Source organism: Phyllostomus discolor, chromosome 3 (genome assembly GCF_004126475.2).
Source record: "Phyllostomus discolor isolate MPI-MPIP mPhyDis1 chromosome 3, mPhyDis1.pri.v3, whole genome shotgun sequence".
Lineage (NCBI taxonomy): Eukaryota > Metazoa > Chordata > Mammalia > Chiroptera > Phyllostomidae > Phyllostomus > Phyllostomus discolor.
This window is the reverse complement of record NC_040905.2, coordinates 60,550,961-60,571,760: the sequence shown is the minus strand read 5'-3', so window position 1 is coordinate 60,571,760 and position 20,800 is coordinate 60,550,961. Positions and strand designations below refer to the sequence as shown.

At 37.8% G+C, this 20,800-nt stretch overlaps 1 protein-coding gene across 5 annotated transcripts in view; it reads left to right on the top strand.

Moving 5' to 3' along the window:
• The window catches only part of FAM172A (family with sequence similarity 172 member A), a 410,616-nt gene that overhangs the window by 244,518 nt on the left and 145,298 nt on the right, over nucleotides 1-20,800 (top strand). For all 5 annotated transcript variants that reach the window (XM_028531429.2, XM_028531422.2, XM_036020535.1 and 2 more), the window contains 2 exons: nucleotides 8,345-8,461; nucleotides 16,223-16,307. In XM_028531429.2, coding sequence (XP_028387230.1) covers nucleotides 8,345-8,461; nucleotides 16,223-16,307 — 202 coding nt within the window. The remainder of the gene's footprint in view (nucleotides 1-8,344; nucleotides 8,462-16,222; nucleotides 16,308-20,800) is intronic.

Genomic DNA, 20,800 nt, shown 5'->3' with positions numbered 1-20,800 from the left:
TCAGAGCCTGTTCCCTGATGAACTCAACCTACAATGTGGTCTATTTCTAAATATGCCAAACCAGACATCACTGTAACTTCCTAACCATCCCTTTCCTGATTGATTCCATTTCTGTCAATAGCTCCTCCATTCATTCCACAAATGATGTTTGAGCACCAATTATGTGCCAGTTTTTGAGCAGGGAATGGAGATGTGGAATTTACCTCACACATATGGTCCTGCCCTCTTGTAGCCTACAATTCAGTAGGAAAGAAAGACAGTGAGCAACATCCTTATATAATCATTACCAAAACAAAGTGCAGAATATTATATACACATAGTCATGATATAGCGACATAGGATTTGATTAGCAGTTTAAAGATCTACCTTAGTGGGTTGGGCATTGCCCTGCAAACCGAAAGGTCACCTGTTCATGGTCAGAGCTCATGTCTGGGTTGTGGACCAGGCCCCCTCTTAGGGGCATGCGAGAGGCAACCTATTGATGTTTCTCTTGTATATCTATATTTCCCTCTCTGTCTCCCTCTCTCTAAAAATAAATAACTACAATCCTTTTTAAAAATCTAGTTGTGGCACTTACTATGTGAATATAGGCAACTCATTTTCTCTAAGCATCAATTTCCTCATCTATAAAACAGGTGCATATTCCCTCAACTACCAATATACTTAAAAAGAAATCACTCTGTCTAAGTGATAATGTACATATAAATACTCAGAATGTTAAGGGTTTCTACAGAACTTACCTGAACCTGCCCTCCTGAAGAGCCAGAAATCATATGTTCCTCAACTCTATAGTAAAAATGTATTACCTAGAATACTTGATATATTAGAATATTGCTTTCTCTGCTTATGCCGGGTAATGGAATATACAGTCTCTAAAATATATTGAAAATAATACGGGTAATTGGAACCTGAATTTTTAATAAAGAAATTTGAGAAGAACCCTTTAAATTTTAAATACACTAAACATCTATGTGGAAATTCAATGTAAAGGTTTTTTCTAGCTTTAGTGAGTTATAATGGACAATCAGAAATTGTATATATTTAAGATATACTACTAAATGGCCTTGATAAATGTATACATTGTGAAATATTCACCACAGCCAATCCAATTAACATATCCACTGCCTCACACCTAGTGTAAATGCTTTTAAAAGAAATTTGTTAAATAATGTAATCTTTTATACTCTGGTTATCTACTGTATATCTTTGTGGAAGGAAATCTTTTGCTTTTATCTTTCTTTTTCCCCAGACCAGAAGAAAATGGTGTGCTTTAAAACTTAAGTGTATTAACACTCTCCCAACTGAATATATATGCTTGCCCCTGCCAAACCTAATGAAATCTTTTGCCACAAATTTTAAACCATTCAAGGAGTGACAAATTTGCTATCTATATATACACCAAAGTATTTTTAGTATCTATCAATTAATGAAGGCTCATAAGTGATTTTTAAACTGAGTATTGTGAACATGCTTACTACTTATTTGCATCAAAAATATTTCTTGCGATATGTTTATGAAACGTTCATGTTTTCTCATTTTTCTTTAAGACCACGTCACCATTTAAACATCTCCTTTGCTAAGCCTGCCTTAGTTTTTTGGACTGGCAAAGTCTAGTCCTTTCTTATACTTTAATAATATATCTACTTCATCTATATTTGTTATAATTTTCAAACCTATATTTTATAATACTTTACCTACTTATTATCTGTCTTTAGATATCAGTCTTTATTAATAAGTCTACTTATTACATGACTTTAATATTTTAATTAAACATTTTAATTATTTTAATTAAATAAGTCACTGTGATAAACTCTTACATTGTTTTCTTAATGTGTGGCCTCTTTTATTTTTTTTTTCTTACAGTTAACATGCTGTTTTCTTGATTGCTAGAGTAAATTTTTCAAACTGCTGCCTATTTTCTCGTATCATGTATTTTTGTAAAGCACTGGTCTTTTTTCCCAGCTCCCAGATTGTCAATCACTTAATATTTATTTATGTTTTTTTTTCTTTTAAACCTCCCTTACACATGCTTTTTTGTTGTTGAAGGAGTCTGCACGTGGCACCGTGGTCTAGGCAGGAAAGGAAAAGGAAGTTATTACTGCTCTCTTCTGGCTGCCTGAAATAATAAATCATAACTTGCCATTCGCTAACTGGTGGCTGGAGACTTATCTTCATAAATGCATGTGACCCAAGAAGTTTCAGTTTACATACCCTATCCCTTGGGGTTCTTGCCTGTGGAGAGCCCTTTCCTTCCTGAAATTAGACAAAGGTTGTAAGAATTGAAGCTAGGGCTTCAAAGCACAGGAAAAGAGAATGTTGTCTTATCCTGTTGCTGCAGTGGAGTTCCAGCTGGCCATGTTTACCTACCTAGGGTGTGAGGCTGCGTGTCCATCTGTGAGGGGCTCAGCACAGTACTAAGGCTTTCCCTTATGTTTGAACTTAGGAACTTCTGGAAATATTTCTTGTATGTTTTCCTACATGGTTATTTCCTAGTGATAACTATATAGGTTTTGGGTATGTGCTTAAATTGCTAAGCATTGCACATGCTGAAACATTATAAGGTGCATCTATTTGCTAGGGTAACATTTAACTTCTATGTTAATATTTATATGTACAGTAGCCATGTAATTTTTCATCCAAACCAGGTGTTACCATCCAAGAGCACTTTTAACAGTGCAAGAGGACACTTAATAATTATTGCAGGTCAATAGGCATAAACTAGAGCTTTCCTGAGCTAACTGGAATGTATTGTCACCCTCCATATACCTAATTATTTCCTTTAAAAACATTTAAACAAGCCAAAATGACTTTACATAATTGAGGAAGTAGGGCTGGGTGTAGCAGTTGTAGAGCACTTACTTCTTAACTGCTACCCTATCGACACAAATGTCGATGCCACTGAAGAGTGTATAGATGCCATATCTAAGAGGAAGGATACATTTTAGAAATCAGAAATGAATGTCAAGGTAATAATAATGGTAGTTGACAGTATTGATTGCTTACATGCTTTATCTCATTCATCCTCCAGCATCTCTGTAAGGTGACAACTATTGTTCCCATTTTTGTATTATAATGATTAAACAACACATGAGGTTTGTCTGGAAAAAAAAGTCCAACCATTGTTAATATAACAAGAATGGTTTGCACAACATCAGTGTAACATGGCAGCCAAGGAGAGTGGGCTGGAATGTGCATGTGTGAACAATGGTCACTTCACTGTACTAGTCAGTGGGGGCAGTAGACATCTTGAGTGAGCATGTGTACTGTGTGGCCTTCACATTCATAATGACTGAGTGAGCAGAATAACAAACCTACATCAAATTTCACATTAAGATTGAACATTCCTCAGCAGAAATTGATTAGATAATTCAGAAGGCCACAGCTATAGGCAGCTGGTGATTGGCAGCTTCATCACAACAATGCACCCACTCATGCATCATGTCTTGTACAGAGATTTTTTGGCAAAATATCTAATCACCCAGGGGACTCAGCCCCCCTACAGCCCAGATTTGGAGCCCTGCAACTTCTGGCTTTTCCCAAAACTAAAATCACCTTTGAAAGGGAAGGAATATCAGACCATCCATGAGATTTAGGAAAATATGAGGGGGCAGCTGATGGCGATTGGGAGAACTGTGTGAGGTCTCAAGGTGCCTACTTTGAAGGAGACTGAGGCATCATTGTCCTATGTACAGTGTTTTTTGTATCTTCTTCAATAAATGCCTCTATTTTTAATGGGTTGTGGCTGGATACTTTCTGTACAGACCACCTTGTATATGTCTGTATAGTGAGAGATATAATGACAGACATTTAATTCCAAAGCTATGCATACTTTAACTATAAAACTATACTGCCTTCCTCTAGACATTCTTCATATTTGTGATTATAAAAATATATTCAGCTACACTCTCTCTATGCTGAAGACAAAGCAGTAAAGGGACTCTGTTCCTGCCAGCCTGGCACTGCTAAGCCGTAGCTCCGCTGGTGGCAGGAATGTGGAGCTATCACAGTATGGCTTCAACTATCCTGCTTTAATTTCCAAGTGCATGGTGCTATTACTGGTCTAGCATTTTGATTACAGGGTTTTAAACAGACACAATAATCAGCTCTTCCTACTCAGCTAGATGGTTTTAGAATTATTGAACCACATACTCTAAGGGAAAAAACAGCCTTTCATAATTTTTCCTGTATGGATCTATACCTTTAAAAAATAATACTTGTCATTAAATGCATTCTAAGTTAAGCTTCTGTTGTCCACATTGAGAAAAGAGAATGTACTTGGCTTATACCTGTGAGGTAGTCTGCGTTGTGGTTTTTTTTGGAATCATCTGTTTTAACTATGTTCTGTGTGTCAGGTCCTCTGCTTTATATCTAGCTTATCTCACAATAACTCTGAGAGTTAGGTGTATTTATCATCTCCCTTTCACCTGTGACGAAATTGAGACAGAAAACTGAAATAATTTAATTAAGGAATCGTTACTAGATATGGCAGAGCATGGATTTGAACCCAGGGAATGTGACTCCAAAGTCCTTGAACCTTACTATTGCATTCCCTATGAAGACTACCTACTTAAAAGCCTCTACTTTCAAAAAAAATTGTGAATTCAGAACTGTGAGAGCTGAATGTCATACTTATCTGAATTTCCTGCTGGGCAGTTTAGTCTTCATATTTCATCTACCAAAGTGTGTATTTCAGTTGTAATCACTAGAGGTACTTCAAGAGCCTTGGATGACAGAACCAAGGTTTTAATGTTGCAGCAGAGATGATATTTGTTCTGTGAGTAGCATGCTATTGGGATTGACTTGTGCAAAAGAATCTTCAGGAAGACATTAACAGAAAAGACTGCCAAATCCTGTGTTGGCTGATTAGTCATCTTGGCCCAGGGCACATTTTTAACACAGTAGGACTCAGTCCACAGGGCAGAGGGCCATACACTGGGGGATGTACATGCAGAAATGGAAAGTGAAGGAAGAGGTTTGTGGTGAAATATCATAGTGTATCAAACCACATAAAGACTACATTCAAGTAGAATCATGGAGTGTAATTATAGTCTTCCTAACAAAAATGTGAAAAGATGCCAGCTTTTCATACTTTTCAAACCTTTGAAACAACTTAATCTGAAATCTTAACTCAAGGAGCTCTAGAGGGAGCTAATCTATTTATATACATATATATTTTTTTAAAAAGACATCTCAAACCTCAACCGTGCTGTTAACCAGAGTGATGATTCATTCATGCTCGTACAGTAGTAATGATCCTCAGATTTATAAACGTACACTAGTGTCAGATCCTAATCTAAAGGAAACATGCACTATTTGAGTTTCTTTCAGAATATTCTTTCCTGTAGTTGTGATTCACATGCTGTAACCTTCACAGTGCATATGTGTAACACATGTCAGAGTTCTTTGTAAAGGTATTGGCTTTTGCTGATGAAAGACTAAAACTTCCCTCAAAAACATGTTTAAAACATATTATATATGCAAATAAAAATACGGGCCTGCACGCACATATATACATGCCTACCTCCAGCCCACACTGGCCTCTTTCAGTGGGTCCCCTTGGACTTGGAAATGTAAGAGCTGTTTATCTGAGAGCCATGGCAGCTAGGCCACAAATATGGGAAAATGAAATTATCCATTTCTTCTCATAGGGTAGGTTGAAGACCACCCAGTTTAGGGTTCACTTCTTCAGGTAGGGAGTACTGACCCATACTGAAGATATTAAAACAAAAATGGAATGTCCTTTCTGTTTGAAATGTTGGCATAGATGTTAAATTCATCTTAAATATAATTAGTTGAAGGGATCATTTAGCAGTTATCTTATAGTTTATTCAAGATTATATGGAACCATTGAGATCCCATAGTTCCTACCAATTTTAGAGACTAAGACCCCTTTCAAAATCAATGAAAGTTAAGAGTCTTCTCCCAGATAAATACTTGTATCTTACATAAACAGAATTTTGCGAGGAGTTTCCAAGGTGTTCACATCTTCGGATCCTAATAAAACCACACCTCCACCTTAGACTGACATTTAGTGAGCCTTTGGTGATGAGACTTCCTCTCAGATTTCTGGGTTTTCCAGACTATTAAGGCCTTCTATTATAGACTATTATGGAAGTTGTTTCTCTGCCCATCTGATCCTTCACCCATTTCTTGCTTTGGGTATATTCCATCTAAGGTCTGTTTCTTAACCTTGATTCCTGTGTTCAGTCTACCCCCACTATTGCCAGTCTCTACACTTTTCATCAGTGCTCATTCCCAGTGCAGGCAGTAGGAGAGGGAAGGGGGGCCATGAACCAGGCTAACAAACGTAGGAGGCAGAGGCTCTGGACAGAAATGGCAGTTGCAGGTGGTCCCAGAACTACCAGACCAGGTTGCAGCAAAGCTGAAACAGAGGGAAATAGTCTGAAAAACTAAACTTTTAAGAGTTTTGCTGATTTACAGTTCTAATCCTTAACAGTCAAATATTTGAAATTCTTTGTTACTCTGTTTGTTTGTAAACAGCTCTTCATTGAGATCCTCTGTAAAAAACTCTGGCAGACCAGAGTTTTTTTTTCTCTGTTCGTCCATCTAACAACTAAATATTTTTCCAGGTTTGTAGAATTTTAATCCCCAGATTTTCTACTTTTGCTACTAAATCCTCGGCCTATTCAACACTTAATTTTATATCATTTCACAAATAGTCCTCAATATTTAGTGTCTTCAGACACCACTGCCCTAAATGAGTTGGCATATATACTAACAATAACCACAACAAAATCCAGGGTAGGTATTTTAAAATGCGGGCATATTCTCAGAATGCCAGAAAAACATGTTCTTATTTTGTAACTTTGGCAACAGTCGCTCTAGATCTCTAAAAGTGTTACTGTTTAGAAAGTGAGAGTAAGGACATAGGTTCTTCATGAGCCAGGTGGAGTCGCTGTTGTGGAATTTTGCTTTTTGTTATCTAATGTTGGTTTAAATTTTTATATTCTAGCGCCAGCATGATCCAGTGAAAACCTGTTTTTAAAATAAAATCTATTCTAGAAGAAAGTAGTCAACTATTTAATAATGAATGTGAAGAATTGGAGTATTGTTTTATGCTTTTAAAAATATTGATACTGCAAGGTGAATTTTTATACTAATGTTGTGATATTGATATCCAACATTGATTTTAAGATTTCCATATTATATTAACAGAAAACACAGGGAACAAAAATTTCAGGTGCAGAAGTGCTGCTGAGGCAGCGTTAACGTGAAATAGATTCCTATTAGGTAGTATTCAGCAAAAGGGGATGTGCATACTCAGAGTTTAAAGAAATTTAAAAGAGAGAGACACTTTAAATTCAGAATGCCAACAGGCATCATTCGGTATCAGAAACACAGCTTGCAATATTCTTTGTGTAAGTTTCCATCACCATTCTGAATTCTCCCTTTTTTTAAAATGTGGTAATATATTTTTGATATACAATTCATAGAAATCAGCAAGAGGGAGTAAAAACATTTGATGAAAGGAAATGGAGCATGCTGTGAAATTCAAAGCTACTGTAATTTTTAACTGTAATTTTTAATTACACTTTCTTATATTTCTTGTGTCAAATTAGGGTCACTACTTAATTATTAAAGCATTTTGTGTTCTTAATATAGAACTATTATTCTTCAGCTTCTTTATCTTGTAGACCACTGATGAATTCTTCAGTTTCTTCAATGACTCTTTTTCAAATTTTAGAATCATTTAATTTTCTTTTTTTTTAAGATTTTATTCATCCATTTTTAGGGAGGGAAGGGAGGAGAGAGAAATATCTATCTAATAAAGAAATATATTAGGAAGCAAATTTATATTGATAGACTTTGAAGAGAAAGATCTCTGTGGTCATTTAAAACACCAGGGAATTACAAGGCCATGGTGAAGAGCAGGCTAGTTAAATAGGAGTTGTCAAAGCCAGATATCTTTCTGTACTTATGCACCATCTATTGAAAATTAATGCAAGGTAGTCCTAAGTAGCCAAAAGTGAACTACAGGTACTAACTTCCCTAAAGCACTGAAATAGGAAGTGGTAGAAGAAACTTGTAAAGGAAACCCTCAGGGAATCCCCCTCTTTCCCCTTGTGATCCCTTTAATCCTTGAATTGTCAAACCACATCGAAAATAATAGAGCTGCATAGTTCTAAGACTTAAGTGGTATTATTTTTTTAAGAGAAAATATTAGGCCTTTTCACATCTCTGGACAAGAGCAGAACAGAGTAACTTTGAACAAGAGATGCATATTGCTTTTTTTATTTTTAATATATTATTATCTATGACTAAGCAGGCTGTACCCTGTAGAAAAAAATTATAGCCAATATTTTCTTTTCTTTTTTTGAAACAGATGATTCAACGAGAAGCAGATGTAAAAAATAAGGTAACTGCTGTGGCGTTGACAGACTCTGTTCACAATGTGTGGCATCAAGAAGCTGGCAAAACGATTCGAGAATGGATGAGAGAGGTGAGACTGGATTTTTTTCAGGGCTGAGATGAATGAGCGTGAGCCTTTATGTCTTGAGCCCCCACCAACTTATATCACCTCCCACCTTCAAACTTCCTTTCTGGAGGCAGAACATTTAGAGGGAATAAAAAAAAACTAGATATATATGAAATAATAAGAGGAAAACCCTTCTAAAGAAAAATACTTCTTTGAAAGTCCTCTTTCTTTTTTTGGCTTTCTGTAGATTACGTATGCATTACAATATATGTAGGAACTTTGGCTGAAGAAGGTCATGGTCTGTTAAGAGGTTATTATTCCCTGATATTTAATTTCTCAGTTATTTAGCATTGATTCTGCTTAATTACAAGAAATAAATTTTACACTGGGTCTAATTCTTCCTTTAAAGGCAGTACATATGTACCACTCTTAAATGGACTGGCTCACTACTGCCAGTAGGGGGAGAAGAGGTAAAAAGCTGAAATAGTGTTTTGCCACATGCGTGAGCTAGGAGAAACCCAGGGAGGGACTGGTCATGGTCCAGCCTCAGGTTAAGAAAGCTTCTTGTCACACTTTTTAAGGGCTAGTGAACCTGAAAACTAACAGGGACTTATTGAATGAACACATTCCTATTTTTTAAAAGAGTTTCAGCCCATTCTTTTATTCCTAGTACAGATAAACAGCTGAAGTTTTTATTTATATTTACCTTTCTGATACTATAAGCAATTGACATCACTGCATCATGCTATGCAATTGTTTAGTCAAATCACATACTTATATGAATAATCTGGTTGACCTTCTTGATTTTCTCCCATTTTAAAAAAGAAAACAAAAACAAACAAACAAAAAAACCAGAATAGCCAGGCATTTATTCAGCTGACCTCTCACATAGGCATGGTGGGTAATGTCTACCAGCCCTCATGGTACACTCTAAGGACTGAAAAGCTGACTTTTGAAGAGTTTTGAAAAATAGGACTGGGCTATATAATTCCATAGTAGTGTTATCATAGTACCACCGATCTGTTGATACTGTTGTTATTCTCCATTAGGAAAAGTTACTTTCATCATAAAAAGTCCAAAATAGTTTTACTTCATTCCTCATAATGTGTAAACATACCCCATTACTTTTCATTTTTTTCTTTTACAATGTATCTGCATCCTTAATTGTCTCTCTCAAGGGCTTAAACTTTTTCTAGAGAAATGTTATGTATTCATGTGGATACTTTTTTGTGATGTTTGTCTGTCCAAATGGATACATAGCAGATACCAGCATTATGTAGCAGTAAGGTTAATAAATGAGCTATTAGTAATGTTTCCCTCACACATAATCTCTATGGAATATAGGACCCGTCCCAAACTAAAACACCCCTCTTTATTATTTTATTAGTAGGGCATTCCTTTTTCTCATTCTAGGTGATGAATATAACACAATTTATTTAGGTTTACTTTTTAAAGTATTTCTTACTAAAGACTGGATCAGGCATCCCCTTAAAAAAATCAGAATATATTAGCGTATTTTTCATCTGACAGAAATAGACAGTAGTTAAAAGCATCTTTTTTTTAAGATTTTATTTATTTTTTTAGAGAGGGAAGGGAGGGAGAAAGAGAGGGAGAGAGAGACATCAATGTGCGGTTGCTGGGGGCCATGGCCTGCAACCCAGGCATGTACCCTGACTTGGAATGGAACCTGCGACACTTTGGTTCACAGCCTGCACTCATTCCACTGAGCTATGCCAGCCAGGGCTAAAAGCATCTTAATGTAACCAAAACTGCTATATATTTCTTTGCTAATAGCTTTTAATAGAAATTTTAAAATTTTTTAAAAAATTTATAAGTGATCCATCCCTTGAATAGTTCTTTCAGTTCCCTCCATTATGCCCTAGGCATGAGGCAGCAGGAGGAGTTTTGTATTATGACATACCAAATTCAAACCCCGGCCCACTTAGCTACCTACCTAGAGTGTTGGGCAAGTTACTCAATATCTTTGAGATTCAATTTCTCATCTATACCTATAGATGTAGTACCTATAATACCTATATTGCAAACGTGGTTGGGAAATAACATATGTAAAGAAATAGCACAGTTGTTGCCACTTTAAAGAAGTTTAAATCACAATTATTACTGTTGTTAGCTTTACACCCCCAATAATATGAAATAATGAACTATATTTTCCTTTTATTTTATGCATGATTTTTGTATTCAAAGTATCTTACAAAAAGCATGAACAAGGAAGTAGGAGAACTGAGTTTTGATAATGATCTGGCTAAGTCACTCACTAGGTAAATCAATATTAAGGATCAAGCATGTACCAGGTACTTTGCTAAGACTCATAGTCTTGGGAAAGCCACTTTATCTTTTTCTGGGCCTGTTTCATAATTGTGAATTAATGGTGACAATACCTATTTCACTTCTACTTCCTGAACTGTTTTGAAAATCAAAGATGATGACTAAGAAAAAAAAACCCTTACAAATGGCAAAAGAAATGAAATGTTTTATTATAGAAAACACTATAATATCCCAGAGATAAAAATTATTAGATCACAGTGATGGAGCTTTGGAATTATCCCTGCTCAAAGAGCTCTTCCCTAAAACAGAACAAAGAAGAAAATTATAGCCCTAGCCAGGTGGCTCAGTTGTTTGGACTTTTGTCCCGTACCCCAAAATGTTGTGGGCTTGATCTCCAGCCGGGGCATGTACAGGAGGCAACCAACCAATCAGTGTTTCTCTTGAATTGGTGGATGTCTCTCTCTCTCCCTCCCTCTCTCTCAAATCAATAAACATATCCTCAGGTGAGGATTATTTTTTAAAAAAGAAAATTGTAGAAGACTATGCCAGATATCCTTGTAAGAATTCATTAAATGTGTGACCCACCCCCTTGTAGAGAGTTTATGTGCTTTGGCATGATAGGAGTTCAGTGTTTTCCAACACTTAGGATGAAACGCCATCCCCTTTCCTTTCACTTTTTTCATCCTTTTCCATTCTGCAAGACTACTTGAAATCATGAAAACAGGCCTGGGTCAATAAATAGAAGGGACTGTTGTCTCAAGCATGGGTGTTAGAAGAAGGTGTGGTAGGGTGGCCTTTGCGTTCCTCAGCATCCACTTCCTCCTTACCTCCTGCATTAGCCTCATTTGGAATCAGCTCCAAAACTAGATATGTTGCAAATATCCCTCCCAAGAAAAACACCTCAGCTAAACTGGAGTGTTGTCCATAAAAATAGTAGTCTCAGATGAAGCTGCAGTGCTTTTTGGCTCCATTATTTCACCAAACACTGCTTCAAAGTTTTGGAGGTAGGACAGTAGTACAGTTCCCTCCTCATTCCTGTTATACTACAAATTAGTACAACTGTGGGTTTTTTTGTAAGCCAGTTTAAATTAATACAATAAAGTTATTGATGTTAAGTATTTATTTACAACAAAAATCTGATTTTTAGTCCTGTCAGTACAGAAGGAATGTTAAGTACTATATTTTTGTAGTACATGTATAATTATAAAATCTATTCCTAACCAAAAGACTAAGCGTAAATGCTAAGCCAGCCTCATAAGGAGAGGGGGAAAGTAACCTAAGGCAGATGCTTCTCTCCTTGGGCTCCAGGCCTATAAAGGCTGAGTAGGCAAGGATGAACCTGGAGGAGGTTATGATGAGGGAAATAAGCCAGACACAGAAAGGAAAATACTCCATGACCTCACATATATATGGAATCTAAAAAAGTCTAACACATAGGAGCAGAGAGTAGACTAGTGACTACTAGCAGCAAGGGAGGTGGGGAACACGGGGGATGTTGGGCAGAGTGCAGAGTTGCAGTTGTGCAGGTTAATTACCTAATCTGGAGACCCACTCGATGGTCCAGCGTGATGACTGTGCTTAACAACATTGGATTGAACACTAGAAGTTTGCTAAGAAATAGATCTCAGTTTTTCTCACCATATACACACACACAAATGGTGTCTACGTGAGAAGATACATTAATTAACTTGACTATAGTAACCATTTTGCTATATATGTGTGTATCACATCATCATGTTTTATACCTTAAGTGTATAGTTTTTATTTTATTTTATTTTTTATCCTTACATGAGGACATGCTTTAGAGAGAGGTGAAGGGAGGAGAGAAACATTGGTGTGAGAGAAAAACATCAGCTGGCCACCCCCACCCCCACCACATGTATCCAGATAGGAGACCTGCAACCCAGGCATGTGCTCCAACTGGGAACTGAACCTGAAATCCTTCAGTGCAGGACATTTCACACTGAGTCACACTGGCCAGGGCTGTATAGTTTTTATTAAAAAAAAGAAGAAAAGGCTAAGTGAGCAAATGTCATTTCCTGACATACCCCTAGCTTCTGAAAGTTTCCAGCCAAGCCAGATGTGTAGTTCTATATAACAGTCAGGAACCCTTGCCTGTCACCATTCAGCTCTGTGTGCCACTGCTGGAAACTCAGCCTGGTGCATTGTAGTTGTTCTAGTCTGAGGAGACAACACCCGCTGTATGAAGATCAGTGTCTAAGGCACAGGTGATTTACACCTCAGACAAATGAAATAAAATTGAATAAAAACCTAAACTCAACCAGGGCAGCAAGCATCTCCAAATATTACACCTCCAAATGCCTTGCATAGGAATACTTACTACCTACTTTCTCTTTAAACATAATATACTAAACTCTAACCTTTTATTAAAAAATTTTAATTCATTTCATATCTACACTAAAATATTGTCAACCTTTGGTTCAGATGTCAAAGAGAGTCACTCAACACTGTGGCCTAAAGGCACTTCTGTATTAAAAGTTCCCAAGCTTTTGGATTTCACAAAAAAGACAATTTATAACCACAGAAACCTGTGAGGTCATTATATTGGAGTAAAAGACCTTTAAATTGAAAACCTTTAACTTTAAGAAACACTCGCTTATAGTGACCATTTTTCTCTTTTTACCTCAGACCTAGAGAAACTCTGGTTATGTGACCCCTCCCACTCTGCTGCTGGTCGGGGGCTTCTGTCCCTGTTCCTGTGGGGATGAGGCTCAGGCAGGGCTCTGTCGGCACCTCTAGCCCAGCATGCCCTGTTCTGCTGGGGCATCCACCAGCAAGATCTCCCATGCTCAAAACATGCTCCAGCATGTTTTGAATTTAGGTAGGGCTTTCTTAGTGAGCTGCTGCTGTCGCCAGCATGTGGCTAGTGTTCATCTCAGTTGAAGAACTGGAGTGGGGGGGGCAAATTGGGGCACTGAGAAGAGGGATAGAATAAGTGTTCAAACAGTGAAAGACATTTGGTTTCTAAGCTTTAGAAACTTGTGTCAGAATAGAGAGTTACACTCGATAAGATGGAATTTCAGACAGTGTGAATTAATATATAATGGCTGTATGCCTTTCTCATAGTTCTTTCTTTATATAAACAAGTATGTTTACATCATTTTATTTTATTAAACTCTATGACATGGCCAACATATTTTTAGCTTGTTTTGTCATGTTTTCTATATATTTTTCGGGGGGTGGGTAGTAGGTGTAAAAATTTCACACATGCACATATACTCATCAGATTTATGGTACCAAACCATTACAATCCTACACGAGCACTTTGTCATTCCTGAGAACATTTGAATATACTTTAACTATAGAGTGTTTATTTTCTATCCTATTTTTATGAGAGATCAAAGCCTAAACATGTGCCTAGATAAAAACTGAAATTTCACAATTATATAATGTTAAGTTATATTTTGCTTTACATGTTTAAGTTAAAGGTGACCTGGGTAAAACCCATTTTGTTCAGCTTTTTAAAGTCAATGATAACGAGTTAGAAAATGATTAATCACCTGCACATTGTACTGTCCCATCACTTTTATTAATACTAGAAATATCCTATAAGACGTAGTTTTACATATGTGAAGTGTAGGTGAGCAGTATTAAGAGTGACATATCACCTGGGTAATAGCTGACTTTCATCAGATTTGGAGGTACTACTAGGATGAATAATAATTAAAATATATGCCTAACCACTGCCTGTCTGTCGGTAGTGCTAATTGCTGTCATTGAAAAGACTGAATTGTTTAAGAACGATAGAGAGAAAGAGAAAGTCATTCTTCATTGAAGCTATCTCCCTGTATCATTGGGAGCCTATTTTTAGTACCTATAGAAGTCACGATTTTTGAATTTATTAGGGACTGTGATGAATGATAAAACAAATCATCCATTTACATATCTTGACACTGCTTTGGAGAATACTTATTTCTTACAAGCGAGTGTCACATTGTATATAAAAGCTGGCTAATTGTGTGCTAATCTTCTGCATTATCTAGAACTCTCTGATGTGGTATTCTATCAATAGTAATATTAATTTTACTTATTTCAAATGTAATGAAATATCTTCTAAAAGCCTATTTCTTTTATAATTTCTGCTCTCTTATATTGTATAATTTTGCATTCAGCTGCTAATTAAGATTAGGAATGTAAGTTAAGAATACATATTCACTTTAAACCATGAAGCTTTTGTAATACATGAAAATACTAATACTTTATCCATTTTAAATGTAAAAAGAGAGAAAGCATTTAAGAACATTACTAGATGTTGTGTTTGTTTTCATGGGTTTTTTCCACACAGTTCAATAGTTTCATTGATCTACTGTTTCTTACAAAAATCTGCCATGCTTTGTGAACTTCACTTTCTAATCTCATACAGCCACCCTTCCTTTATGTTATTCCTGCTCTCCCTGGTCTCAGAACAGTAGGGTTGCCTTGACAAATCTATTCAAAAGCCATCCTCGGCCTTTATTGGTGGGGACTGGGGCCTTTGAAATTCTCTCCTCACTGCAACACAGCTGACATCTTCTTCCAGACAGAATGAATTAAGGAAACACAATAAGACACTTGATCTACCAGTCAAGGATCTTTCCACAGTGAGGACGGATTCCATGGTGCACAACCAGGGCAGCAAGCATCTAAAAATACACAATACATGGTTGTTTACCAGAATAGCAATCAGCGATTTTTCCAACATGATTGATAGGATGATTTCTTTTAAATAAAATCTGTCTGGAAATTCATTGTGTGTGTGTTTGTTGGAAATTTTTTAAAAACCATATATGAAGTTAATCACATTTTTTTAAGCCAGACTTCAAATGCAGACTTAAAATGTATGGAAGGGATATAGATTATTTTAATTTCATTTGTCTGACACGTAAATCATTATTATCTTAGAGGTTAATCTTTAATGTTGAAGGATTTGTATCCTCAGGCACACAGCTACAATTCACCAGACTGTGCTTCTTTTGAACTCTGTAATACATCCTTCATTGAAACAGGTTGAAGTAAAAATTAAAAAAATAATATAATTATATGGGCCAGATTTTGAGTGGTAAGTACAAAATTATTTCTTCTAGTATTGCAAAGACAAATAATTTATTTTTAAAAATACAGCTACTTTTTCACATGTTCAAAATAATAATTCATTTCCATCTGAAAATTAACAATGGGCAGCCTTTTCCGTTTCTTTTAATTATAATCTTAGCCTTCTCTTAGAAATATATTACATCAGGTTCACAGAAGGCCATGTGTCTTCTTAATACCAGCACATAGGATTTACTGAACTGTAGAAGATAAACTTTTTTCCACACTCATGTTGATCATGACTAATTACTGACTGTTTACATAAGAAAACTTTTTATAGTCTATGAAAAATAAATCAATTATACTTTTAGTGGTTGATTAGGTAGGATAAATTAATCACTAAAACCTGAAAAGTTGGTCTTGGTTTAAATTAAGTTTCAGCAGAAAATTGTCTCTGTCACATTGCAGAACTGTTGTAACTGGGTCTCTAGCTCAGAACCGCTAGACACGTCGGTGGAGTCCATGCTGCCTGACTGTCCCCGAGTCTCAGCAGGTATGTGTTTGATTCCATATAGGTTTTTTTTTTTTAGGTGAAAAAATATGCTAATGAAATGTAGAATTCTATTTTGCAAATTAAGCGTGATGTTCTGCCTTGAATCTTCAAATGAGTTGTTCGTAACATACGGCATGGGTCTGATCCACTACCAGAAATTTTTTAAGTGTCTGAAAATGTTTACCAACAAACTCGGTAAAGATGAGTAAGTGAAACAATCTGAGAGTAGTGTAGACCATTGCTGTTGAAACTTGGGAGACAAGACATCCATAAATTAAAACTTGATTGTAAGACAAGGACTGGGCCGCCATACAGGACCTCAGAGGATTTGTCTCTGATTGAGTACCAACTCAGTGATACAACGGACAGTCAAGGCTGTGAATTCAGAAAAAAGGGACTGCTGTGGTGATGTGAAGACTTTCAAAAAGTTTTTCATGCAGAAGATTTTGGCTGTACTTTGTGTGTCAGGATCTGGATTGCAGGAAGGCATGCAGGATGGCATTCTAGGCAAAAGAAACAGAGCAGTGTAAGGAGTAAGTACTAGAATGGATCTGAAGATGTTCACAGGAAACTAAGGCAAGACTGGCCTGCCTGTCAACAGGAAAGAGCGGGGCTGGGGGCGAGCACCTCAGGTGGACTTCAGACAGCGTAAGGACGGCTGGCATTGACTTCTAGCCTCCAGGTTTTGTACTTTTGTCTCTAATCTATAGATAAGAGGAAAGAGTGACATTTTTCATTGCTTTCTGGTTTTGCCTTCACCATTCCCAACCAATTTTGACGGTAAACACAAATTGAGCAATGATGTCTGCTTATGGATACAGAAGAGGGATGGGCTTGCTTTGGCCATAGATGCCAGAGAATAAGATTTTCGCCAACCAATCAATATATAATCTTGTTTTATGAAAGTTTCTGTTTAAAGATACCTTATTTAATATATTTGTTGCTTCAGTAACAATGAACTCACAATCAACAGCACTGTCATTCAAAAGGAAGCATATCTAACATATCTGTTTTCTCCATCACAGTCTTTTTGTGATTGGGCATACTAGACAACACTTCAGCCCCAGATATACTTGGAGAGCATTTCAAATGGTAAAACCACCAACAAAAGCACAAAAATATGAAAAATATAGCAAAAATAGTCTGTGAGAAGGACACTTGTTTATAGTATGAGATGTGAAACAAGAAGGCAAAGCATGGCATTATTTCCTTAGGAACATGCATGCTGAGCAACTCAAATGTTTCACCACTGCACATGTGCATGTCTGCAAAGGACCACAAAAGCACCATGAGTATTGGTTTGGGGGGTTACAAATACATCTTAGTATGTAGGTGAATTCACAAATACAGTAATCTACAAATAATGAAGACTGGCTACATATAGTAAAGGACTTACAACAAGGATTTGACTATAGCTTCTTAAGCAGTTGTTGTTAGAATGTTGACTTTGCATCAATGCTGGGGCTTGATTCTATAGACCAGACAATCATTAAAGGAAGGTATATGTAAAGTGGCAGAGAACAAGAATGAGCTAGAACCTATAGCATGAGCTGGAGCACATGAAGACGGAATTAATAAGCCCATGTCAGTTCTTGCAGCTTCTGTCTGCTAGTGTGCGTGTCTCATAGAAGCCAGTGCCCTTTGTCATGGAGCTAACCATGCACATACCTGGCCTAGGAGTCAGAGATGCTGAAACAGGAGAATCCAGGGGAGGGTGGAACAGACACAGTCCAGGCCACTGCCTCATGCCACCAGGTGAGCTAGCAGATAAACAGGAACTTGTGTGAGCTCAAAATGGCTGCTGTTTCACTTTAACCCCACATTTCCCACAGGAATCTCCCAGCATACCATCCTAACCAGAAACATACAGTTTGAAAAGAAATTCTGGGAAATGTAGTTCGACCTACTCCAACTGACATTACAGAGCCTTCACAGTCCACTCCTTATCAGTTTGGTGCTCTTACACCAGACTTAATCTCCAAATAAAGACATGAACAAGGTCATATTTTCACCTAACATGATACAACTATCCCATGTACAACCAACCTTTTCTCCAGAAAAGGATATAAAGCCATTTTATTGTCCTTGGCTGATGTTCATTCTTCTCACCTTTGGTATCCTGTAATTTAAATACCAAGAGATAAAGTTAATTGCTACTGACACATCTTACGTGACATAAGGGAATTAGAAGAAAACAAAAATATTTAGGATACGGATATTCTTATCAAAATAAGGCAGAAATGGCCCTATTGCCTTTCTCATTTTTGTAACCGGTCAAGAAGTTGCAGCTGGTATTTATAATTACCTTCATTCTGTATTTACTTTGCTCTCAGCAAGTACAGTACCTCAGCTACTCATGGTTGCTTGCCTGGTGGGATGACCCCATACCTTCATTCCCAAAGGACCCGACTGTTAGCAGTCCTGCCCGATTTGGATTAGAGTTTTCTATTGACCTTAATCACAAGGACTACTGGCACGTGTCCTAGATGATTCCCTGCATTGTAGAGACATACTCCTCTTTCCCCCTCATTTTGTAGTAGCAACTCAGTTTTCCCTTAGCAAACAGGATTAATGGCCCCAGCTAATATAATAACACTCTCCATTCCTTGTTAATTCAGTGGTGTAAGGAGCTCAGTATGGCAAGATGGCAGTCTCAGCTTCCAGGTGAATGGAATCATTGTGTCACCTGAAGGAAGCATTCCTTCATATGGAACTATTAATAAGACCTTTAGACAAATGCAGCCTAAAGTCATGGGAATGGGAAGCAGCAGTTTTGCTAGATTACTAAAGGTAATAAGAAAAGCCAGTCCCATTTCCATCCTCTTATTTCCCAGATCTGGGAGAAACAGGACAGCATATTAAATGTTGATTTACAGCAAATACTACATCCCAGAGGATGCTGTCTCAGCCCCACAAGTTGTTATCAGGCACTATAACTTGAGTCTTCAAAAATCCTTTCACCCTCCCATCAAGCCAGCTGCACTAGGATAATGGGAACAGGGCAAGACCAGTGAATGTTGGCAGACCTTAAGCTCTCTCTTGTTCTCTCACTTACTCTCTCTGATGGGGTACCCTGTTGTGAGCTGCTGCAGGGAGAGGTCCACATGGCATCAACATTAGATGGCGTCAAATGAGAAAAGAGTGAGGGTGGCACACCAGCATTTTCCACACCAACTTACCAAAACTGAACAAAGGGTTCTCAATCAGTCAATGGTTTCCCTCAAAGAATCCTTGTTAAAAAATGTTAACAAGGGGTATGACATGATAAAAATGGGCTTTTACTTTTAAAGAAGATTAATTTAGTAAAGGGGTAAATGAAAGGAGCAGGAAGCCAGAAACAATAGACTCAGCAGGCTGTGATGATAAAGCAAGTAGATGGGGTTGATGGCATGTACTGGGGAGGTGGCTACAGGAGCAGGGAGACTGGAGAGCTATAACAAATAGGACTCTATGTCCTTGATGATGAATAGGTTAGATGTGGAGGCTAAAAGAACAGGAGGAGGGGACTTCTGGCCAAGATGGAGGCGTAGGTAGACTTACTGTGCCTCCTCGCACAACCAAAACTAAGGACAACAAAAGTTTAGAAACAAAAAAAAAAAACAGAACAGAGAGAAATGAACTGAACGGAAGTCTGACAACCATTCATTCAGACCAGTAAGGAGGGATGGAGTCGGAGGCCTATGGAGAGGGGTCGAGGGGTCCCAGCAGGAAAAAGCGGTGGCTGGTAGTCGCAGGCTTGCAGGGCACAGACAGCAGTTGGTGGACTCCAGAAGCACAGTGGCAGCTGACAGACCTGGTGGCAGACCCTGGGCATGGGAGGCAATGAGCAGACCCAGTGAGGCACACAAGGCAGCTGGCTGTCCGTAGTCACACATTCGCGCAGACAAAATAAGCGAAAATGGGCAGCAGCACAGACCTCGCAACCCAGGGACCTAGCACCAGGAAACAAAGCTTAAAAACACCTGTGGGGGTTGAGGCCAGGAGAATCAGCCTCACAGGAGAGCTTCTTGGGGAGACCCACAGAGTCCTAGAAAGTACACAAGCCCACCGCCCGGGAGCCAGCACCAGAAGGGCCCAATCTGCTTGTGAGAAGTGGCAGAGAGGACTGAAGTCCTAGAGAGAGCGGAGCAGGCGTCATTGTTCCCTCTTGGACCCCCACCCCCCACATACAAGGTCACAACCCAGTGACTGAGGTGCCCCACCCTTGTGAACACCTAAGGCTCTGCCCCTCACATGTAACAGGCGCCACCAGACCAAAGGGGTGGGGAGAAGATGGCTGAAACAGAACTCAAAGCCCCTTGGCCAGTACTTTTAAGCAAATGAGAGATAGCCAACCAATCACATTCACAGTTCAAAGCACTGGTGATCAGGATGCTCACAGAATTGGTTGATTTTGGGCACAAATTAGATGGACAAATGAAGGCTACAATAAGTAAAATAAAGAAAAATGAACACAGAACCAATAGTGATGGAAAGAAAACTAGGTCTCACAT